The following is a 25,379-nucleotide window of genomic DNA, read 5'->3' on the forward strand; positions in this document are numbered from 1 at the left end:
AGGACATCCAACTTTGTCATAGGCTGGTATTAATCTTATAGTGTGTATGAACACAAGGCACGTCATGTACAGAAACAAAATAGTTCAGAAAACTAATATATTAAAGGAAACATTATTTACACATTAAGACATCTAAGTGTTAATACATCTGATGCTGGAAAAGTTTCCGATATGGGTGTTACACAATGTTGCTACCCCCGGAACCATACGGAACGATGAGTGTTTCGCACCAGATTCTCGCACGCTACACAGCGAAGGCAGGGGTAATTGGTTCCGGCGTGTGTGGGATGTGTGTATCGAGTGCGGATGGAAAGTAGAAGGACTGTTTGAAATTGACTGAAATCCAAGAGGATGTATTTGTTTTAAAGGGACAAGAAAGAAGTACTGAGGTTTTAGGACGGTTCGGAATATAGGCATTAACTGTCACGGCACGACCGAGCTACATAACTACAGGTTATCGTTGGTGAGAGGGAAGGGAACGGGAAGGGGAGGGGTTGGACATGTTAGCAAAGTAGCAAGCTAGCTGGCTAGCTGCCTAATGCTTGCTGGAAAGCTGCACCACGAAGCGATTTAAATACACATTCAGCACGCTAAAGGGCACAAGTAAATACAAGTACATTCAGCGTGGATTCTATAAGTATTTAGTTGCGAGGCTATATTAAATTGCATAGCGCAGGGCCCACGTTGCTCATTCGAGTTTGGGGATGGCGGCTGCGGTGGGCCCGGCGGATGCAGCGGAGCTCATAGACATCTACGGTGAAGACGATTTCAATCAAAACAGTGGCGAGGTGAGACGGAGGGGGCGGCGTGTGGGCAGCATGTACTGCAGCCCGGAACATGTGGGAATTTATTCTGACTAACTGGTTGTGGCGTGGGACTAATGATAATGACTGATAAGGATAGGTTGCAAGGACGTTATATTACTAGTTTGCAGCTGGTTGATGTTACCTAGGACATTGCTAGGTATTATTGTCGGTCGATTAGCTAACGTCAGCACTAATGTAGCAAGTGATGGACAAACTTGACTAGGATGCTGGCAAGCTGATGTCTGACTGCAAATCAAGAAACATGCGGGAATATACCGCCACTGAAATCCGGATAGTATGAGCAGATTTGAATTTTGAATAGAATACCACAGTTAGCTAGTTAAGTTAGCTACGAAAGGATCAGCAATCTCGTTTCTAATTAGTTTGTCACAATAATGGCCTAAATAACAGTTATGTTATTAACTAGCTTTTTAGGGTTTATATATTATTATTATTATTATTATTATACTATCCAATACTTCAGACCAGTGATGACCATGCCTACCTTCCTCCATGCCCTTCCTAGTTTGTTGTATAACCCAATTGCCAGTGAGCTAACATTCATAAATGTTGCTAATGTCACCCATCTAACTACATGTGACAATATGTTCTTTTATAAGATGGCCTGTTAGTTCATGTAATTATCAGTTCCCTTTCTCATTTTGGTAACAGTAGTTAACTTAATCCCAGGGCTTCCTACGAGCCAGAGAATTCTACATTTATTTTGTATATGAACGACTTTTAAATAGGTGCTAGCAGCATCTATGGTAGTGGTTTTCTCAGCCTAGGGACCCGTGTGTGTGCTGGTTTTCATTTCGACCACAATTGCAAGCCCATAGTTTTAACAAACTGTTAATTTGTCTTAATTACTCTTCCTGTTTTGAGGGATTATTTACCCTATGTAGCCACATTATGCAGAAGTGGTTATGCATGGCATGAAGAATAAAAGTCCCATGTTCAAATTGTGTTAGATAGCAAGTGATTACATAAAGGCAGGTAAACATTTTTAAAATGCTAAAATTAAAGACTGGGGTGATTCAATTGGCTCCTGTTTGCTTTGCAAATGTTAACAATCCAAAACTGCTATCCCTAGTAGCTATCCTTAGCACTTGCTGCTGTTAGGACTCTTGATATTACTGGCTCAGCTGTCACCTTGCCTTTACTAATGCTCTTGTTTATTTTTGTATAGCTTTCGTGATTTTCTCAACATTCTCAAGTTTCTTTAAATGCAGAATCTTTTAAATGCTGTATTTAAATGCACAACAGAGACACTGTGTTTAATGTTTCCTTCTCAGGATGGAGAATTTGTGGGAAGAGCCGAGCCGAGTGATCTCTATGACGATGTACTGACAGGCTCCGTAAGTCAAGATAGGCTGTTGAGGGAGGAGGCCACATCTTCCAACAAGGCCCAGCCAACCAAACCTGAGAACAAACCTGCTATACTGTACACTTACAGTGGTGGGCGGAGCAAGAGGCTGGCTGTCTATGTGGGCAACTTCTCTTGGGTGAGTTTGCACAGGAGCCCATTTCCAGTTTGTTCACAATATTGGTTTGGGAAAGCAAAACTTATTGAAAGCAGACCATGTGAAACAGTTAGAATGAATAGTTGGACTAGGAAAAAGTGATGCACACAAATTGTATTAAATGCTTCCAAACAAGTTGGAAGGTTGCTGCCATTTCATACACTGTACAAGCATCTCTCTTTTCTCATTAATCTACTTCATACCCCTGGTAACTGAAATTTGTGTGACTGGTGTGAGATGGGGCTAACATTCTACACAATTAAAGTTCTGAAATAGGAAACTTTCATTGTATGCAATGAGCTCCATATTGTTTGGGCCAAAGGCATTTTTTCCCCTTGATTTGGTCTTGTATTCCAAAATTTTATATTTGTAATCAAACAATTCACTAGTAATAAAGTTCAGATTCTCAGCTTTTTAATACATTTTGGTTTAGACTATGTAGAAACTGCAGCACGTTTTTTACATACCCCTCTCCTCCATTTTAAGGCACGATGACAATTGGGACAAATCTCTTAAGTGTTTCTGACTAGTCAGGTGTGTTCAATTGATTATTTAGCACAGGTATAAGAGGGCTTACAATATCTGGTCTTAATTCTATGGTTTCGATTGCCTTTGGAGTCTGTTATTGGCATTTGTCAACATGAGGACCAGAATTGTGCCATTGAAAGCCCAGGAAGCCATTAAGAGGCTGAGAAATAAATATAAAAAATTTTAAAAAAAGAACAGTCTGAGACATAGTCCAAACCTTGGGCTTATCAAAATCGTCTGCTTGTAACATTGCTAAGAAGAAAGAGTGGACTGGTGAGCTCAGAAATTTCAAAGGGCCTGAAAAGCCAAGGAAGACTTCTACAGATGATGACCAAAGATTTTTCACCATAATGAAGAAAAACCCTCAAACACCTGTCCAACAGATTGGAAACACTCTTCAGGTGGCAGGTGTGGATGTGTCTGTTACTACTGTCCACAGAAGACTTTACAAACTATCTAACTAAACTAAAGAGGCACTGCAAGATGCAAACCACTAGGTAGTCACAAAAACAGGGTGGGCAGGTTACAGTTTGCTAAGAAGTGCATAAAAGAGTCTGTGTAGCATTATGGAAAAAGGTCTTGTGGACAGCTGAAATCAAGATTTACTTGTATCAGAGTGATGGCAAGAGAAAAGTGTGGAGGCCAAATGAACTGCCCCAGATTCAATGCATCCCCCCGTCATCTGTGAAACATTTGGGTGGGGGTGTTTGGTTTGAGCATATATATCTGCCACAGGTACTGTCTCACTTGTCAGGCATTGGTGATGTTACTGTTGATGGCAACAGCAGAATGAATTCTGAAGTGTACAGAATCATCTTATCTGCTGATGTTCAACCAAATGGCTCCAAACTCATTGGACAGCGCTACAGCAAGGCAGTGATCCCAAACATATTGCTAAAGCAACAAAGGAGTTAACACAAGTGGTCAATGTTATAGTTTCAGTTTACTTTAAAGTTGACTGTAACTTTGGCACACACTACCTTTCCATTGTATAACATAACTTAGTGCGAAAACTATGAGGTCTGATCAAACTTGCACAAGAAGCAAACCACACAATTATATGGAAGATCTGTCTATACCTTACATTAAGCAGTGTATCAGACTTAAATTATTTTGTTTGTTGTTGGATGTGCTATCACTATGAAAATAGTTATGAATTTTAATTGTTATTTTTGGAAATTGAGTGAAATCACTCACAAACTTAGCAGAATAGTTTAGTCAGTTTTTCAGATGATTATGAGCGAAGCTATAAACAATCACTTGCAACCGCCTACATTCTCTTGAGTTTTTTTATGGCCAGCTGGCAAGGAGGACTGCTAATGACCAATGAAACATGACTTTCCAAAAATGCTCAAATAGCTCTTCCTGCTTGTAGCCTTGAGAGAGTCTTGGAAAAGAAAGAGTCAAGGAAAAAAACATCACCAAGGTAAAAATAAAAAAACAAGTCACACCAAAGAGAAAGATTAGAAGGACACTTTTATTGGTCCACTCGTAGATTAAATGGACAAATCAGGGGATGATCTGTTCAAAGAAAGCCGCTTTGTGGAACTGGCAGGTCATTTTGTAAGTGGTCTGCACTTTAAAACCTCTGACCAACCTTGCAAGAAAATAGGAAGCATGCAAAGGTTTGTAAGTAATAATGAAAGTCCCCTATTTCAGAACTGGAGTTGTGTGTAGAATGTCTGCCGAATCTCACAACAGTCCCACAAATGCACTTCCCATAATGCACTCTACAGACTGAATGGGAAGAAACATGTAAGTCGTTGGACTATAAAATACAGTTGAGTTGTCTCCCTCCCTGTATAGTAAATATTAAAAAACCGGCTGGTTTCACATCCTGGGACGTACTCTGCAGTGGGATTCTATGGGTTAGGAGCGTTTGGCCCTTAATCCCGGGATCCACAAATGAGCTTCTTCTGTATACGTAACATTTGTAGTCCACATTGACTCTCGATCGAAGAGAAAGCTTGATGAAACCACGTGCTGCCCGCTGTTGCCTGTCGTTTGCGCATCTCGGAAAATCGTTACGACCGAGGTCTTCGCCTCCCCGAGCAAGAGGCGGTGAGAATAGTGACACGGTCCTCCCTGAAGATATGGAGCCGTTGACTTCTAGCGAGCTCTCTTCGCAATCTGAAGACGTTTTGTTCCGCTTCTTGCCCGATGGGATGGTGGTTGCGGGGATATTGACGTTCATGCTGCAGTATACATTGGAGGCTTTCACTCAGGCCCCTCTGGAGCTCATAGCAGCTTGTTGTTTTGCAGGTTATTGTGCATGAACAATTTTGCCATGGGTTGCAGTAATTGGGCAGGTTTTTGTAGGTGAAACCAGGGAACATTGAGGTGGTACTGAACACGGCTGAATTAAGAAGTCTTCACGGGTATATCATGATCTGAACATGGGAAACCCAAGAGAGCCAGTGGCCAGAATTTGTTTGGGGCCTTTGTGTGTTCAGGTACCACACGTGTAGTTCACGTGTAGTTCTGGTACCACATTGTGGATCCACGAAGACCTCGATGCGGAATTGTTGATGACAATGTGATGATGTGAATGTGACGACAACAGCTGCAGCAGCAAGTGATGAGGAGTGTGTATTTGCCTTTTCTGTTTAAAACAGGGCGCCCGTGCTCTCTGAAATCTTTGAGAAACCTCAGGTTAAAGGATTTGAAAGTGCTTGAAAATAACTGTAAATTCACATGCTTTAAAGTTCTTTTTTTCTGAGTGATTTTGATCAGTGCACGTCTATAGAAACCAATGTTTGTGGTTTGGATTGGGGCTGAAAGAATTGATCCCGGGATGACTGTCTTTAGCGACACTCTGGCCTGTTTTATGTTCCTCTTTCGACGGGCTGCCGCCCGTGTGATAGAGACTGCCGTAAAGTTTTTTATGGGTTCTTCAATTTGTGGGAATCAAACCTTGAACAGATTTAAAGTCCTTGAATTTGAAGCGTAGGAAGGGCATTTAAAGTATTAAATGAACCAAAAGGAATAAATAACGTTCTTCAATCAAGGGAGCGATTTGGGAGAGGCAAAGGGCAGAAATCTCTTTTCACTGTACTGACAGCCGATATAAATATATTTTGGACATATCAAAACAAATCATTTGTGCTCACCAGCAAAAGCACTGGAGTTTCTCAGAAGCTTGGTCCTCGTGTGAAGAGACTCCATTGCGGCACATTTGATTGTGGCTCTCCAGAGCTCCAATAAGAGGCAGTCGCTGGCAAGACGTGCCGAGCGGCCCACAGGCCAGCCGACTCACGGCCACACGCGATTCTCCCCGGGGCCAGGGGGCGGGGTCAGTCCCCACCGTGGCGCTTTGTCGGCTGTGGCCCCTTCCATGTGTGTCCGGTCCTCTGCTTTTTTTTTTAACTGAATAAAGCAAAATATAACGTGGACTGATCTGCTCTTCTTAGGAGGGAAGAAAAGATGCAGCCATTTTTCAGCATGGGTTTAAGCAAGCTTTGGTTCACCTGACACCCACCCCCCAACTCGTAATTGGGGAATCAGGTCATCGCGCAGTTGATTCAGGTCATCGTGTGCTGAGTTGTTGTCAGAGATTCACAGCATTAGGTTTCCTGTGCAGCCCTAGTTTCTGCCCGCTGAACGGGCTGTGCTTTACTGTTGCCTCACTCATCCAGCGCCAGAACTGAAAGAGGCGAGAGGGTGTAAGGTTCAAACCGATCTTTCTCTTCTTTTTCTCCTTCAGTGGACCACAGACACCGACCTGATCAACGTGGCGAACCGGATCGGGGTGAAGGACATCCAGGAGATCAAGTTTGCAGAGAACAGAGCCAACGGCCAGTCCAGAGGGTGAGCTTCAGGGAGAAGGGTCGGCCTTCGCCGCCGTGCGAGCTTGGGCTCTGGTGGACTCTTTGCTGCAGTTTTGGGTCTGCCGTGTCATTTGACCACCGCGTTTCATGCCGTTTGATTCGCTTTCTTCTATGAACGCAAAATGGCGGCCGAACGCTTCGCTTTCCCGTGCAGGCCGCGGGCGCACTTGTGCATCTCGTCCCTGCTAATAGCCGCGGGTCGCATCGGCGCGGCTGACGGGCGCGTCTCCTCCCTCCCCCGCAGGTACGCCGAGGTGGTGGTGTCGTCCGAGTCCTCCCTGCAGCGGCTGCTGGAGTCCCTGCCCCACTCCCACATCAACGGGGAGAAGGTGGACTGCCGCTTCGCCACCCGCCAGAACTTCTCCCTGTTCGAGTCCCAGGCCAAGAAGCGTAAGGGAGCCAGTTCGGCGCACGCGCACACTCTGACACACTGCTATTCCTGGTATTCTCAAACGTTAGGCTCACACGGTATTGATAGATCTGGATTCAGCCAACAGGGGGTGCTGTTCTGATCAGTGTCACTGTAGCAGAGTCCTATAAGCTTTCCAGGCTTTGAAGACTTATAAACCAGGCTCTCTCTAACCACAAAAGATGGCCTTCTAGATACTTCAAGTCAAAATTGGACAAATGTATTTGATGAATATGGAATAAGATTAGAAAAGAGAAATATCCAACAGACAGTCAGCTGCACGTCTTTAGTCATCAGTAAGTAATGTCTTGAATGGCAATGCGCTAATTACAAAAAGATTTCATTATTAAAAATGAGCTCGGCAGCGGTGGCTAACACTGGAAAGCGTGGGTCAGGTTTGTGTAATTGCGGGAATGGAAAGATGAAAGCGGTGCAGACGTACGTCTCTAGCTTCTTAAAGCCCTGTACTGAAGGTTCAGGGCTTTGTGGTGACGAGATGGGCCAGCCTGCCGGCCTCTCAATCCCAGTAAATCTTCCTTTATCGAATAGCTACACATGTACCTGTGTTCATTCAATTGTCTAGTCATGCATTTATTTTTTAAATAATGCCATTTCAATCCCGTTTATGTCCTGATTCTTAGCATGTTTTATTGGGTGACAGTAGAAAAACGTATATATAGTGTATATAGAGTAGTGTCTATTTAGTGAGTGCATTACAAGCAGTTGGCATTGACAATTCTCTGAATTTAAAAACTTAAAAATTAAAAAAAAAAAAATTTATATTGAATGTCAAGGCATTGACTCCTGCTTAAGGAGCACCATTCTTTATTTTGAAGCGATTTCAAAACGAACTTCGCCGGATCCTCTTTGTTCCGCAGAACTCCATTCATTTTGGAGGCGAGGCCTTGCGATGCGCTTCTGGTCGTCTGACCAAACCGACGCTTAGTTTTTCAGTGAGTCATCCCCCTTAAACACGGCCAGTCACAGCAACTGTACAAAAACGAGTTGCCGTTAATGGCATCGTAGCCCACTGTGAAAGCGCTCATTCATTCGTGCGGTGTGTCTTGTGGCCCTGTCCGTGTCGTCGTCCTCTCATACAAACCCCTTTTGTTATTCCTGCACAGTTAGACTGACAGTTAGAATGAGAGGGCCACTTATTCCGATGAAGATGAATTTTATCCTGTGACATAAGCTTTAGATTTTATAAGCATTTTTTTTCTGCAGACTTCACAATTTAATTTTTTTTTGTTGGGATTTCATTCACCATCACATGTCAAGCCCATTTAAGGGCTATGAATCTGGGGGCCTTAATTTGAAAAAAAAAAAAATTGCTGGCAAGGCATTTATTTGAATTTAGTCATCACCACAGGGTAATCTTGAAAAAGATTTGTACCCAAGATTGTGTTTACTCATTTAATTTAATGCAGAACAATAATAATAATAATAATCAATATAGCTGTAAGCAACAATGTGGGGGGGGGGCCAAGCACCAAGGGTGAAGCACTGACCATTGAGTGCAATTTGTATCTTTCTAAAAATGTCTGCAAAAATATAAACAAAGTTTTGCGACAGTGTAGTTGGCAGCATACCACAGGTGTGTTGTGGGGCTACGCAACATGCTGCAGTGGGAGAGGGATACACGCAGAGTGTGCAAGGTCCAGTCCTTTGTCGTAAATGTGCTGGTGCACCAGCCTATTTGCCATCGTGGAGCAGAATGCCCCTTTGAGTTGCTAATCACCACCCCCCCCCCCACCCCCCCCCCCGGCATTGCCTGGAGTTGCCCATCCTTGTCTTGCTGCCTGCCAGTTTGTGCTGTGATTTGCTGACGCTTTCCATGGAAATCGTAATGATTTCCCTGCAGCTAACTTTAAGCAGGTTAACTGGGAAATGATTTCATTTCCATGGAAAGCATGTGTGTGGTCACATCACAAATTACATCAGATACTGTAAGATGACTTTTTGAGGTCATGAAAACATCCCTGACCCCTGGAAGGCAACAAAGCAATAATATTGCCGTTTCTGTATTCATTAGCTTATGACATTGCCTGAAACACTGCATCTTCTAAAGAAGATCACTTTTTTGAAGGACATCATCTTTACATGGAAATGTTTTATGAAATGTCATAGTCTAGCGAATATAGAAATGGCAATATTGTGGTTTTGATGTAATTCCCGGGGTCATAAATGTTCTTTACCTGAAAAAGTCTAACGTAGTTCTTGAAATGATGGATGAAGCCATTTACAAGGCCATTATACTTATAGAAAACAGAATGTAGGTACATATTAAGCCTCAGGAACTGCACAATGCAGTTGTATGTGTGTGTGTGGGGCGGGGGGAGGAGGGGGGTTTATGGCCTGCTTGGAGCTACTGTCAGAGTGTGAATGTGCGGGGGGGCGAACGACAGGGGAGGGCAGCTCTGAGTCACAGTGATCTGTATGTGAACTCAGTCCTATCAGAAAAGTCATTGTTGTTCAGCATAAATTGATTGTAACAACTTATACTTTGGCAAGGACTGCAAACCTTATCCAAAGCTCATCCATACCAGATTAGGTGTTTATGAGTCTCGCATAGCCAGACCGATCTCCACACTTCGTTTCAGCTGTGCCAGCGCTGGAGAAAGGTCTGGCTCAACCCATTATCATTCCGGTATAGGGGGAAAAAACGCTCTGGCTTGTTTGTATTTCTTTAAACCAATCACAGTCGTCTTGGGCGGCGCTAAGCCCAGGATGCAGTGACGGTGCCCTTGCAAAAACAGTAACACGCTGATAGCAGAAGGGGAAGAGAATTCCGACTGAAATATTCGGCCAATGGGAGGCTTATACCCACAGTCTATATCCTGTGAGTCAGACTAGGTGTTTATTGGATGTAAAGGCACATCTGCAATAATGATGTGAATATTGCAATTTAGAAGGGGTACTGTACAGCCACCTTTGGTAGTAGGTTCACGAAATGAGACACATGATCTACATGGGTCCCTATTCAATTTGTATATTTCTAAACTTTGAACAGTGGCTGGATGTAAAGGAGGTGTGGTCAAATATCTTTTCCACAATTTTTGCATATTCATATTTCATTTTCTTTAATGGACGGAGGTGGATAGACTTGTCAGGACTGTTGGAGGGAAGCTATCGGAGGGTTCCTGTGAAAGAATTTGGCCTAAAGGAGTTTATGCAAATTAGCATTTTGCAAAAAGCACCACCTTCAGGCCCATTGAGCCATGACACCACGAGCCTGTGCATGCTTGTCCATAATATGGCCGTCTGTCATCCCCTGAGGTATCGCCACAATCAGCAGAAAATTGGGGGGGGGGGGGGCATACACATATTTTTGGCATGGTCAGCAATTTTTGTCTACATTGGAATTAGAGTCCAGTGGCCATCTTTTCAGACGTCAAAATTTTCTTCGCAGTTTAACACAGGGTACATGACACATGCCAAATGTGAGAATTAGGCAAACATTCTGGAAGTACGGAAAAGTTCGAACAAGAAAATGGGGGAAAAATCAATAAAGCAGACTCTGATTTTAGAAGTTCAAAATGAGGTGGTGGACATGAGGAAAACGTCTGGTGAATGTATGTCAAAAGGAATGGCCGTAATAATTTTTGTTCAAAGTTGCAATTTTGCGGGTGCCACTGTAGCGCCACCTAGAGTTCCAGTTGCATGCATAATAAATTGGCAGCAATACCAAACATGGCGGCCAGATTTAGTGAGTTTTTGAGCATGGGAAAGGGGTGAAAATGTAGGGAGAAGAAAAATGATCCTAGCAAAAACAATAGGGGTCCTATGCACCTTTGATTCTTGGTTCTCTTATAATAATAATAATAATAATAATAATGTGCAATTTATGAATTGTACATGTGAAAACTTCAAGTTATTCAGTATCAGATGTTGCAACCATTAATTGCAATGCAGTGGAAACCCTAATCTTAATTTTACACTAGTGAAATGAGATGGCATGTATTCACAACAGAAGACACCTGTCAGCAGCAGTAGTCCATCGTACAAAGCAAATTTAGAAATTAGCTGTAATTAAATGAGGTTCTGGTCCAGTGGCCAGATGTGGGTGGCTTTCCTGGACGGTCATTAAGTCGTAGACGTATTGGCAGGAAATGCACTGCTCTTAATTTCACTATGCTTATAAAGGAGCCTGTACTGATTTGTTTCTGTCGAATTTATAAGGAAGAAGATAAAGGTTGTGGCCAAACACACAGAAAGCAAATGGTGCCATCAAGACTCAGTACAGGGGTCTTGACCTTCAGTCCAAGACGGCCAATGGGTTTGCTCATTGTTTGGCGTTTCAGCACTTCAGTGCTCATTGATTCTGTTATAACACAGAAAGTATGTGATATGCAGATGGCTCATTGATAAGATCACATCTTTGATTGGCTTATTAGGCAACAAACCTTGTTTGCAAGACCTATACTGACTGCTTGTTGACAGGAAATCAGAAAACCCAAAGACCTCAAACCCCCCCCAAGTCCTCCAGGACTGGAGTTTCTGATTCCTGCCCTAGTGGACATCTTAGTGCCATTTCATTCACGCTTCGTAATCAACGAAAGATACAGCAGCAGGCTGAGTAAATACCGGAACCCTGCCATTTTAAAGGAAGGATTTCCTCGCCGTACCTAATTTGTGTGCAGAAAGCTTACTCCGCCCATATTGTCATAGCTGGGCTGTCGTATTTGTTCTGTTGTTGCAAGGAGTTTTGGGTACAGATGAATATAACTGCGTATTTGTGAGCACACGTGGTCACTCTTGTTTTTGGCTGTGTCCGCACCTCACCCCCCAGCCCCCTTTCGCCTTTTCAGACTTCCTACCTCCGTTCTTCTCAGATGAGAAGGGACGTGCGTGGAACTGGCTGTAAAATTCTGAGATGTCAACACGGGGTTCGACTTTCAGCCGTGTGTCCCGATACCCGCTTGAGTTTCAGAGCACTCAGCAGTGCCGTTGTGAAAACGTGCTCGCATCATCCGTTAGGTCCAGAAGGGCGCGTACTCACGCCACCTGCTGGTGTTCTACATGAACTGGAGTAGCGCAGCATTGGGATCCCATTCATTGTCACTGGGGACGCCAAGGGGAGGGCTTCAAACTCAACTTGGGCATTAGCTGGTTCAGGGTGTTTTGTTGCTTGCTACTTGATTCATTTAGTCATAGAACAAAGACAGAATTGTGTGTAAATTCTAAAAAATAAAAAAAAGGTTTAACTGTTAACTTTATTTAGTTACTCAGCTGAAAAAAATTATTCTAAATATTTTTTGACATGTCTATTATTAGAGATCTAAGAAGTAGGCTGCCAATCCATTTTAATTTCTTCCTGAACGTCCTGCCACTTTGACTAAAGCAACACAGCAGCTGTTACCTTGAAATTCTATCGCAGGTAAACCAATTCTAGGACTGATCTATTGAGATCCTTCCTGACAGACTGATTCGGTTATAAACTGACAGGTACACGCACATGTGTCAATGGTGATGTACTAATCCACTGACAGGTGTAGAAAATGGATATGGTACCCAGAGAGTGATACCAGCGATTACTCATACAATGACTGACAGGACTGACAGCCTCTCTCTCTCTCTCTCTCTCTCTCTCCCCGTCCCTCCCTCCCTCCCTCTCCAGGTGTCCCACAGCGCTCCAACTCTCGCGAGTCGGACTTCACCGACGGGCGGCCCCCCGGGTCCTCCCCCGAGCACCCGCCCCTCACCCACCCCCACCCCCACCCCACCCCCACCCTCCCCACCCCCACTCCAGTAAGCCCTCCTCCCTGCCCCCGCCCTTCTACGCCCGGCCCCCTCCCTTCGGCGGAGACCTGCCCCCACATTTCAGCCACCCCCGCCGCCCCACATCCCCCCTCCGCCCCTGCCCCACATGTACCCCCCGCCGCCGCCCCACATCCCCAGCCAGCCCGCTCCCACCCTCCACCTAAACCCCGCCTTCTTCCCCCCGGCTCAGGAGAGCTACAGCAGCACAGCCTACAGCCGTAACAGGTGAGCCCCTCCCACTCCTGTTACCCAGCCCCGCCCCCCCCCAATGACGCGGTCACTGTCGGGGGCAATGCAATTATGAATGTTGGGAGGATGACTCGATCAGAATCACTCTAAATTGCCCTAAATTGGATGTGAATAGTGCACTTAACAAGTAATTCTATTATAAATGGTAAAGGAGAACGCTTATGCTATTATCATTGCAATAATGACGTGCCCATGAGTTTTGTGGGCAGACATTGCAGTGCACTTTGTTGCGGTCTGAAGAGAACAGTATTTACTGCCTCTTGCAGTAAATGGCTCGCTAACACTTTCAGCGCATGTTTTATGTCCGTCTTGGAGTCTTTGGTTGGCCACGTCTTACAGTAAAGCAGGAGTAATTTGCTCCAGTGGGAAGCGGAGAGTGTTCTGGGGTCACCACCCTCGTGAGCGCGTGCGGTAAAACGCGAGGCGTGTGTTTCTTCAGCAGGGACGCCGACGCCCCCACGCCCCCCATGCCGGAGGGGGAGTACGAAGAGCTGATGAACAGGAACCGGACCATCGCCAGCAGCGCCATCACCAAGGCTGTGACTGGGGCCACTGCAGGTCAGACAGCGCTCTGAGACTGAGTTAGGAGACTTCTCACTGAGGCTGAGTTAGGACACTTCTCACTGAGACTGAGTTAGGAGACTTCTCACTGAGACTGAGTTAGGAGACTTCTCACTGAGACTGAGTTAGGAGACTTCTGAGACTGAGTTAGGAGACTTCTCACTGAGACTGAGTTAGGACACTTCTGAGACTGGAGACTGAGTTAGGAGACTTCTCTCTGAGACTGGAGACTGAGTTAGGAGACTTCTCATGAGACTCTGAGACGAGTTAGGAGACTCTCTCTGAGGCTGGACTGAGTTAGGACACTTCTGAGACTGGAGACTGAGTTAGGAGACTTCTCTCTGAGACTGGAGACTGAGTTAGGAGACTTCTCTCTGAGGCTGGAGACTGAGTTAGGAGACTTCTCTCTGAGGCTGGAGACTGAGTTAGGAGACTTCTCTCTGAGGCTGGAGACTGAGTTAGGAGACTTCTCTCTGAGGCTGGAGACTGAGTTAGGAGACTTCTCTCTGAGGCTGGAGACTGAGTGGGTAGGGACTTCTCTCTGAGGCTAGAGACTGAGTTAGGAGACTTCTCTCTGAGACTGGAGACTGAGTTAGGAGACTTCTCTCTGAGACTGGAGACTGAGTTAGGAGACTTCTCTCTGAGGCTAGAGACTGAGTTAGGAGACTTCTCTCTGAGGCTGGAGACTGAGTTAGGAGACTTCTCTCTGAGGCTGGAAACTGAGTTAGGAGACTTCTCTCTGAGGCTGGAGACTGAGTTAGGAGACCTCTCTCTGAGACTGGAGACCTCTTACTGAGACTGGAAACTGAGGTAGGTGACCTCTCTCTGAGGCTAGAGACTGAGTTAGGAGACTTCTCTCTGAGACTGGAGACTGAGTTAGGTGACCTCTCTCTGAGGCTAGAGACTGAGTTAGGAGACTTCTCTCTGAGACTGGAGACTGAGTTAGGAGACTTCTCTCTGAGGCTAGAGACTGAGTTAGGAGACTTCTCTCTGAGGCTAGAGACTGAGTTAGGAGACCTCTCCGAGTCTGGATACTGTGTTAGAAGACTTGTCACTGAGAAGGGAGATTATTTGACTGTAGAGTGAAATGGGAGACTTCTGAGATTTACCACTGAATTAGGAGACTTCTCAGACTGTGGACAGAGCTAGCACCCACAACACTACAGCCACTTGAAACGGCTCCAAACTGATTGAAAATAAATCTGCCACAGACTGGTTTTTTAATAGATACACCTTCATGTAACCCTGTAGCCCAAGAAGAAAGAGAGCTGCACTTCAGCTCATAATTTTTTTATGCGCACTTACATAACAGGTCATTTTGGATGCCTGAATTATGAAGGTTTGTCTGGACAAAGGATGATCGCTTTAAACAAACAGCTAGTTTCAACTTTGAAATAGCAACTGAATCAAACTACTTGTAAACTAAGCATACAAAATGTAAACATATTGTATGATGTAATTGGTTACTAAATTCCATGCAACATAGTGATAACATTGTAGTGTAGGGTCCAGTCATATTTTGATATATCGATATTTTTCTCTGAGAAGCTCATATTGATATTGACATCATGACAAATTCACTAATATTGAAATGTTGATTACAGTATAAATATTAACCAACATTTAAACTGTATTCAACATTTCAGTATTAGTGAACCCACCGTAACCCTTCAATTTAAAATGATCATAAATGAATACCATGAATGCTGCAATATCGTTCCTAGTCCCATCCCAATACAGTCTGGGTTTCGTTGGCATACATCAGGAGTAAATTTTGCACATGGCTAGCTAGCTAGCTAACTAACCAGCTAACTAAGGCGTGTTTGCTAGCAATCCACCAGACTTTTGATACATTAAAGACTTATTGTTACTCACAATACCGAGCCCATACTATCAATATCTTCTGGGATAATCAGGAATACTTCTGTAAAGTTTAATCCAAAGGTCATTTTCAACTAAACAAAAATAGTCCTTCAGAATTTGTTCTTTCAGTCGTCACGCTGCTAAGTTAAGCAAATGCTGACAATGCGATCCAAGCAGGACCGTTTTACCTCTGAGGGTATTCAGAGGGCATGTCCCACCAATATTCAAAATTCACATATTCAGTTAATATTTAGAGGGTGTGTCAGGCTTGAGTGGCATGCAGGTCTTAATCAGGATATGATTTTGAGTCAAAAAATGTGCTTAATTCTCCAAGTAAGGATTCCCCCTGTATTATCAAATGTTATGTCACAACACAGTTTTTTCAAACACCTCTGGTAACTGAAACATTTGATGGGGGAAGATAATAATAGTTAAAGAATTAAAAAGTGAATTGTTAAAGAACCATAATGTTTTATTTCCAGTATACACACGATCACACGCTACGGTTCGTCGTAAAATTTAGAATACATTAAGTTATTTCGATATTCTCCATCAACATATCGATACTGTAAAAAATCCCAGTATTGCTAGACCCTACTGTAGTGCGATATAAGGTTTCACAGCTGCCTAAACCGTGCTGTGAAAATGACAAGAATAGAAACGTTTGGATGTTTCTCGGTCTCGTTTGTCTGTTTCTGATCGGAGCGAGCGGCGCGCGGTCGCGGTCAGAGCCGTTTCGGTGGCCCGGAAACGCCGTTCGAGGAGCGCTCCTCGGGGCTGATTACGCTGATTGCGGGCGAGGTCCCCCCCCCCGCGCGGAGGCCTTCCAGACGCCCCCCGGTTTGAACCGGCGAGTGGGTACCGCGTAACTCGAGCAGGGGCGACAGAAAAAAGCTTCCTTCCGCGACACCGGAGGCGGAGCCAGGGACGCGTCTCTTCCTCGCGACGGCGGCGCGTCGACCTCGCGAGCCGCTCGAAGGCCGCGCGCCGAGCCTTTGTGTCGCGTGGCGACGTTTTCTTCATGAAATCCTGGGGTCGGCTGTCCCAAAAGTTTTATCACTTTCGTACAAAAGAAATCGCGCGGCGCTCCCATTGCTATTACTGTGAGTGCATTTTTCTTTCCTCTGTGGTTTGATACTGACCCAGAGGGCCCATGAAAATCGAGCAACTCCAGACATTCGTAGATTTTGATGACGCAAATAGGTTTTTCTGCGTGTTTTTCTAGTTGGTCTTGGATCTGCGTGTCTCTATAAACCTAAACGAACGCTTCCGTTTAGCTAACGGTCCAAACTGGCAGACAAGAAAATGCCTTCTACATGCTTCGAAATGAAATGCTGACAGTAAATTATTGTGTTTGACCATCATTTCCAGATTGACCGTACTCGTGTTTCAATCAAACTTGGATGCTTTTGCTTTAATACTCTGCAGATATTAGGCAGACCACATAGCTAGAGTGCCAGAGTTCTCTGATCGTTTGACTTAATCCAGGGGCTTTTTTCCTCACTTACCGTTTCACTATCGTCAGACCTGCCAGAACAAACCCGTGAGGAGGCACTTGCATGTCTTGCCTTCGCTTGGTGACTCAGCTTGAGCAGAGCCTCTAGTGCCTTGTGGTATGGTTCACCTGGAACAGGCCACTTGCATGTAGCTTATTACCTTCACGCGTTTGGTGGACTCGGCTGTTGGAGCAGAGCCCTCTAGTGGCCATTGTGTGTATGGGTTCACCTGTGAACGCAGTTCCTTGCTCATCGAGGCGTTTCCCCCTCCCCGTCTCAGGAGACTTCCCCCTGGCCATCGAAACCCTGCTAACGGCCATCGCCGTCATCAAGCAGTCGCGCGTCTCCACGGACGAGCGCTGCCGAGCCCTGGTCACGTCTCTGAAGGACTGCCTGTTCTCCATCGAGAGCAAGTCCTACGGGTCCAGGTAAGCGAGTGCATCTCTGTGCGCGTGAGTGTGTTTTCGTGTTTGTGTCCGTGTGAGTGTGTGTGTGCTTGTCTGTGTGTATGTTTTATGCGTTTGTGTCCGTGTGTGTGTGTGTGCGCGCACTTGTCTGTGTGTATATTTTATGCGTTTGTGTCCGTATGTGTGTGAGTGTGTGTGTGCTTGTCTGTGTGTATATTATGTGTGTTTGTGTCCGTATGTGTGTGTGTGTGTGTGTGCACGCTTGTCTGTGTGTATATTTTATGTGTTTGTGTCTGTGCGTGTGTGTGTGTTTGAAGGTGCCTGTGTGTGTGTTGGTGTGATGTGTATAGACAGCTTAGTGGCCTCTGTCAGGTCGGCACTCTCACATAAAACTGACGCTGGGATCTCTCAGCAGGAAAAGGCACCGTTCCCGGGACAGAGACAGAGAGCGGGACCGGGATCGGGACAGGGAGCGCGAGCGGGACAGGGAGAGGGAGCGGGAGAGGGAGGGCTCCCACAGCCAGTCCTGGGACATGGCGGGCGGCGGCGGCGGTGGTGGCGGCGGCGGCGGCGGCGGGGGCGGGGGCGCGTCCCGCAGGCACCGGGACCGCTCGGCCAGCGGGGAGAGGGACCGCATTCGGGAGAGGGAGAGAGAGCGACACAGAGAGTACAGGGAGCGGCATCGCTAGGTGAGCCCCCGGTTCAAGTTCGCCCCTTTCTCGAGCGCGCGTTATTCAAACGATCACCTGACAGAAATGGCTGCTCGCGCGGACTGATTGTCACAGTGATTGATGAGCGCAGCAACCATTTTCCTCCCCTTTTCACCTTGTACTTTCTCTGCGTTCTCTGCACTACTTTCCGCTGCCCCCCGCCCACACACACACACACACACACACACACACACACCACTCTTTTCCCCATCTACCCATTTCGTTCATTTCTGTCTGCCGCTGTCATCTTATATCTCCCTCCCTAATTCTATATTCCTCCCTTTACCTGTGCATCTCTTCAGTTTCCTCATCCCCCTCTTTTCTCCACTGCGCATTCTCTGTCCATTCGTATCTCACAGATGCGCCACTTAGCCTTTCTGCACGCTTTCTCGGTTTTTTAATGTATTTTATGTAATTACATTTCTTTCTTTTTTAAGTCTGTGGGTATTTTTCCTTTTATTTTTTTTGTTGTTTTCTTCTTTTGATTTCTTCTCTCTGAATATTTTGGATAACAATAATGGTATGTCTCCTTTAACTGTTAAATAAAGGGGAGTCAAAGGTCTCTCTCTCTCTCTTTCTCTTCCTCCCTCTGCTTTTCTGCTTTAGGACGTTTTCCTGCCCTCCGACTCCCCCCCCGCCTCCCCCTCCCTCTCCCCAAAGTCACGTGACGGAGCGGGAGAGGGTCTTTTCTACTCGACGCTGCTGAGGAACGTGGGATAGCTGGAGGACGGAGACGGAGAGAAAGAGAGACGCCGAGAGAAGGGGGGAGGGCGGGTTTTTACGGAAAGAGGGGGGAGGCACTGCTCATTCCCCATCCAGACTCAGCTGCAGCACCTGCTCCGATCTCTCTCAGCCACGAGCGCAGCTCCTCTGAAGAACTCGGCCTTGTGCTCTCCACCTTGTTCTCTCTCTCGCTCTCTTTCTCCGTCTCTCTCTCCCTCTCGCTCTGTACATACAGGTGTCCTTCGTGGAGAGCCTTTGTTTTATTAGTATTGTTTTGTGATTTCATTTTGATTGCAGGATAGTGGGCGTAGGGACGCGGGAGGCAACTTTCCCCCCCCCCCCCCCGACCCAGGACACCGCTAAGATTTTTTGATACGTCCGTTTGTGCGTTCGTTCGTCTGTATTTTGTGTCCTTATTTTTTCTTTTTTTTTTGTAATAACTAAGAAACTGAATAAAAACAAACAAATCAGTTCAGCCACGATAAAGGGTGTGTGTGTGTGTGGACTCTTCTGTTGGTCTCACTATAAAAAATTATAAGGAAAATTATAATCTAGTGGTTGAAGGGTTGACGCCAATGACTTAAATCAGGTAGATACGCCAGTCACGAATAGGTAAGATGAGTTAATGTTTTTATTTGGGCAGGTAAATCTTTTAGTGGATTTAGATTATGCTTCAGCCTGTGAAGGGATTGTTGTGTGAGGGATGCGTGGTTTGCAAACGACTTAGTTTGCGCCCCTGGGATGACATCAGGGTCCTCCTGCCCTCAAGCGGCAGAAGGTGAACCTGGAAGAGTGAATGCTGCGCTCGTGCGGACTATGACCGTTCTACGTTTCTGCGCCTACGGGAAGCGTCTTGTCAAAACAAATGCGTTTATAAACCCGGAAATACAGAGATGAAAAATATCACCCGTGCGTCAGAAAATATTCCGCATATTATTTGTTTTGTCACGTTTGTATTTGGATGATTGTCAATTCTTTTGTGCAGTCAAATATTGTAAGACTTTGGCAACAGGTGCTGAATTTAGTGATTTAATACATGCGTGAATGGCGGACGGGTACTGTACACTCCGTAATTTTCAGAGAATGCTATCGCCTACCATAGGAATAATTAATATTAAAACGTACAGACGGAGTAAACACACGGAAATCCAATCCATAAAATCAGAATGCAAAAGGCAGTCGCTGGCATCTCTGCCAAAATGAAGCCATGCTACATAACTGCCCCTCTTGCTTTTCGTTTGTGGTGATGATGCCAACAGTTCAAAAGAATTAAATGACTCGGCGCCCCCCTTTAATGGAGTTACAAGAACCGCGGGGGAGAGGTTCGTGCCTGACAGTAACCCCTGCCTCCATCTCGAATAAATGCCCTGTCGCCCTTTAATGTGAGTACTGCCTTGCGTTATGTTGAAACAAGTGCATACCTCTGTCATTGACACAAATTCATAAAAGGCGTGAATCACTGAGCGAGTCGCGCCGGCCTGCGGAATCCGCGACGATTCAGGAGTCTTGATTTTCTTAAAGCTGCGCAGGGCACATTCTTCTCCAACTTGGCCTTGATCTCAGGCGGTAGAATCCAGGTCTGCTCGATCGCAGCGTCCGCAGCATTCGTTCCAGCAAGGCACTTACCCGCCCTACTAATTGCCGATTGATCCGTTTTGACTTCCTTCCCCTGCTCGGAGAGTAGCCTAGTGTTTTTATGGAATTGGAGAACATGGTCGATGCCAATACGGATGGACCACAGTTAGATCTATTGCTAGTCTGCTAGTCTTGATTAAAATGTAAAAGTGTATTTATTTATAAGATGCTCATACCCAGAGCTAGCTACGTGCACTACTACCGTATCCCCATGATTCACTACTCGCACCTCTCGATTTTAAATCTTGAGTACAGAATTGAACACTGAACAAGACTTTCCACGGTAAAAGTATAGGTAACCGATAAGCTAATCATAGATAAGAGATCGCATACTTTTTCACTGGAAGCATTTATGAGAAGGTTGCTGGTCTTGCAGCATTTCTGTCACAACTGACATAAAGCACCTCAAACATGTGAAACGGCTTCAGGGAATCAAAACTGTCTACGCCGACAGTTGATTTAATATACGAACATCACTTGGGTGAATGGCATTTTGCTATTAAGGAAATAACGGAAAGGACCAATAATAAGATGTTGACTGAGTGACCAAAAATAGCATTTTCATTTAAATGTAAAAAAATATGTTAATTTATATAACTTAGAAACGATGTATAGCCTACTGAATGAAAATATGCATGATTGTGTGCAATGAAATGAGTAAAGAAACTCAGGGTTCTCTTTAATTTTTTTTTTTTTTTAAACTAGCACTATTTTGTGCTCTGTTTTCACAGTTTTTCCAAAACGACATTATTGGTGAAAATAGGATTTGAATAAGATAAGCACAAAAAATACAGCACAGTATATCACGTTATATCAAAACACCAATGAAAAATTGTCATTAAAATCATGAAGTTTAAAAGTCACCTAAAACTGTTATATACCAACAAGATTGCATTGTTAGAACATTCCAGCAACATTGCAAGAATGCTGATGGTAAGACAGCCTTGAATTTGCGTTCTTTGTCTTCACAGGAACACTGAGGGTGTACTGCCATCACTAGTGAGAGAGCTCTTAATCTATTAAAGCAGTCAGAATTCTACATTTTTAATGAATTTATCTAGCTATGCATCTGTTTTACATGGCGGTGTTCTGTTTCGTGCTTGTCGATTACTCTTTGCCATATCTGTAATTGGATGTGCGTGCTCTAGAGTTTGCATGTTTGTCCGCGTTCGTGTTCTGTGTACACATGTCTGTACACAACTGTCTAGAGACTGTTTCCATGACAAGGGCTGTCTGTTTCCATGGTGATGGAACAAGCCATCTAACAAAGATATGCAAGTGGTAGAGTGGAAGTGTTGAGTCATAATCGTTTTTGCACTTTCAGCAATGAGCAGAGAGGAGAGATAATATATGGATGATTACATAAGGAAATTTGAATTTCTATATGGAATTATAGACATGTTTTCCACTGCTGTTTGAGCAACTCCATATCATACTAGTGACTGCACTCTAATGAATGTTACCACGAGCTGGTAATAATTAATTTATCTTGAGTTATTTCTAGACCTAGGGCACACTTTAAATTAGAAGTGTGAGGGCATCTTTGGAGTCACAATGAGGAACTGATGTTGCAACTGAAAGGAGGTTGATTCTTTTGGACTCACATAATTATTTAGCAGTTATTTTACCATTGTGATTCACAGAGAGTGAAAGATCTAATAAGAAACCAAAGCTGTGATAATGTACATTGACATACAGGCTCCTACAGAACCGTGTTCCCCAGCAAAATGCTAACACACACACACTCAGATACACACTTACCCACACTGACAAAACTGCCAACTGATAAACATGTGTACACATCCCCATATAAATTGCCCTCCATAAACATATAACCAGATGTGTAGCAACAAACCTGATATTTATTCCATTTTTTGAGTATTCAATTGTTGTAGAATGTACCCGTAGGTCAAAACAGAGATTAATAATTGTTTAACATAACAATAATTACAGCACTAAAACAATTAATTTGAAGCTGGCTAAGAGTCAACAAACTTTTAAATAGCATCTGGATTGAATTTGTCAATATAATACACTACACAGAAGAAATCATTTAAAAAATCAGGAACTAATTTCACATATTATTTGGAGGCCACCGCTAACCAAGAGAAACATCAATTCTTGCCTCACATTTACAAAAAAGGCACCTGTATGATCCCCAGCCTTCTGGGATAGTGTTCTATAGACAGATGAATCAAAAGTTTTTGAATGACATAGGTCCCCATTATGTCTATCGTAAAGCACATACAGCATGTCACAGTAAGAACATCATACCAACAGTCAAACATGGTGGTGGTAGTGCGATGGTGTGGGGATGCTTTGCTGCCTCAGGACCTGGACAACTTGGCAGTATTAAAGAAATCACAAACTTGGCTGTGTTCCATAGAATTCTTATGAAGAATGTCTAGTCATCGGTCCGTGAGCTGAAGCTGAAGTATAATTGAGTTATGCAGTAAGACAATGATCCAAAACATAAAAGCAAGTCTACGTCTGAATGGCTGAAAAAAAATGGCCTAATCAAATTCCTGACAAACCCAATAGAGATGCTGTAGCAGGACCTGAAACAAGCAGTTCATGCACCAAAACCTACCAGTTTGTTTAATTAAAGCAGTTCTGCGAAGAAGAGTGGGCTAAAATTCCTCCACAGTGATTTGAAAAACTGATATCAAATTATAGGAAGTGTTTGGCTGTAATTATTGCTGCTAAAGTTGGTGCAGCCACTTATTAAGTTTAAAGGAGCAATTACTTATTCACATTGACGATATGCAGGATTGATAACTTTTCATTTAATAAATGAAATAATTTTTAAATTGTGTTTTGTGTTTACTCAGATTCCCTTTCTCTAATATTATGAGAATATTATTTTGTCTAAGGATCTGAAACCATTCAGTATGGCGACTATACAATAATAGAGGAAATCAAGAAGGGGGCAAATACTTTTTCACGGCACTGTATGTGGTTCTTAATATTAAGACCAGAGACTCATGTCCCCTGCAGGGGACAAAAATGAAATTCTGGCTGATAGGAGGATATGGAAGTTGTCTGACCTAAATTGAATACCTGAATGGATCAATTTACTGTAAATTAGTCTGTTGGAAGTAATATATGTGTGACCAGAGATATCAGAAGCAGCTTGTGAGAGATATAACAAATAGGAATGGAATGAGGCCTATGTGTGAACCCTTTTGGTTTATAATAGCAGTTTTGACAGTTCATATAACTCCTAAATATAGTAAGTTATGAAACTGACACAATAAAGTACTTTGAAAAGGTTTTTTTCTTTTTAAAATAAAGTACATTGCATTGTCACTTCTTCTCAGACCACTTGTAACATTTTGCCACTATCTTAATTTAATATATTCATGAGTCTTAGTCAGTGTCCACGGTTGAACCTCAATGTTCTGGAATAAAGTAGATGATTTCATGCACATTTCAGAGAATACTGCAGTCACTGCATTGAGAACCCCCTTGAATTGCCCTGTTTCCCCCATTTTTAACCCAATTTGGAACATCAGACAACAATCAGAGAAACCAGTACAACACAAGGCAGGGAATATCCTGTGTGAATCTTCTCTTCCCTACCCTTCCAGTTCAGGAAGAGTCCCCACATAAATATTCACAAGGGGGTGCTGCTTTTGCTTCAGCAACCACAGTGCGTGATGACGGTCGTTAGAAAAGGGGCACAGGTGGGCATGCCCGTGCCGTACGGCCCAAGGGAAGTGGGCCATTAGCATTCAAGGTGCCCAGACGAATTTACGATCTGCACTCCCAGCACTTTCTCAGCCAGGGAGACCAGCATGGCAAGGACCCAAACGAAATGAATTAAGATGTGGGCCCTGCCAATATTTCTGCCCTCGACAACACAAATCCAAAGTACTGCAGATAGGTGCATTTGGCATCTCATGACTTAGATTTATTGCATGCTGTTCTTCAGCACTCTTCGCTCCCTCATATGGGGGAGTTCATTCAACTTACCTCCTCCCTCAGGCTGAATTTCTCACATTAGCACGACAATGTCCATCACTGAAACTTTAGTGGGCCATCATGCGCCGGCTTGGCACAAAGGCCGTCCCAGGGCTCTTTTAAAAAACCGAGAAGGGCAAGGGAATAAATTCAGCGTGGGGTGGATGCAAGTTCCCTATCTGCCGCGGCCAAAGATCAGTTATCTGCCGTGAGTCACAATTTTTCCATTCATTCCTGCAACTGATAAGGAGTTCCAGGGAAGGCCTGCCCTGGGTCCCTGTCCACTCGAACGCTCACGAGCGTTCAGGTTCCGGGACCTGTGTTATGTTCCGAATGGTTTGTGGGAGTAAAATGCAGCATGTATCCAGTGGTCAGAATCAGAACTGAAGGGCTTATGTTTTGGCAGTTCATGAATATTCAGAGACAGCTGCCCTCCTCAGAACTGTGGGTGCGGAGATGCGGGGACGTATCGGTTCGTGTTAACGCCGGTAGCGCGCGGTTGGATATCAAACAGAACGTCCCTGGTGCTTCCGTCTTCAGCAGTCGGGGGAGAAGGCCCTGGAGGCAGGAGAAGCAGCATTGTGTATTTCTCCATAAATATTTCAGGGCCAGGATACATATTTCACACATACACAGTTTCAAAGGAGGGTTGTGAAAAAGAGGACGGGGCAGCGGATTCACACGCCCGGCACGCTTTACGTTCGTTTCCTCGAGGGGCTTGAAGCTGGGAGGGAGAGAAGAACGGTCATCAGAATGAAAGACAGAGAACAGCTGATGAGGAGAACAGGGGAGGAAATCACAAGTACTGGAGAGAGCTGCTAAATAAAGGTGGATAAAGAAAGTACAAAATGTGGTGTTGAGTGGAAAGGTGAAAAGAGCTTAGAGAAAGCAAAGCAACACAATGAGGTGAATGCAAGGG

The 25,379-nt window shown here is 44.5% G+C and overlaps 2 protein-coding genes across 2 annotated transcripts in view; one reads left to right on the top strand and one right to left on the bottom strand.

Annotated features, from left to right (window-relative positions):
* Positions 1-25,379, bottom strand: part of sdhaf2 (succinate dehydrogenase complex assembly factor 2) — an 89,385-nt gene that overhangs the window by 5,665 nt on the left and 58,341 nt on the right. The gene's annotated exons all lie outside the window — the stretch shown is intronic.
* LOC135255110 (cleavage and polyadenylation specificity factor subunit 7-like) lies at positions 270-19,348 on the top strand. Its single transcript, XM_064335870.1, is given in 11 exon segments — positions 270-788; positions 2,102-2,311; positions 6,561-6,664; positions 6,929-7,074; positions 12,711-12,806; positions 12,809-12,915; positions 12,918-13,078; positions 13,542-13,660; positions 17,303-17,450; positions 17,845-18,118; positions 18,746-19,348. Coding segments are annotated over 10 exon segments (1,449 nt in total). The 5' UTR covers positions 270-704; the 3' UTR covers positions 18,746-19,348.

The sequence above is a fragment of the Anguilla rostrata genome, chromosome 5 (genome assembly GCF_018555375.3).
Source record: "Anguilla rostrata isolate EN2019 chromosome 5, ASM1855537v3, whole genome shotgun sequence".
In the NCBI taxonomy this organism is placed as follows: Eukaryota; Metazoa; Chordata; class Actinopteri; order Anguilliformes; family Anguillidae; genus Anguilla; species Anguilla rostrata.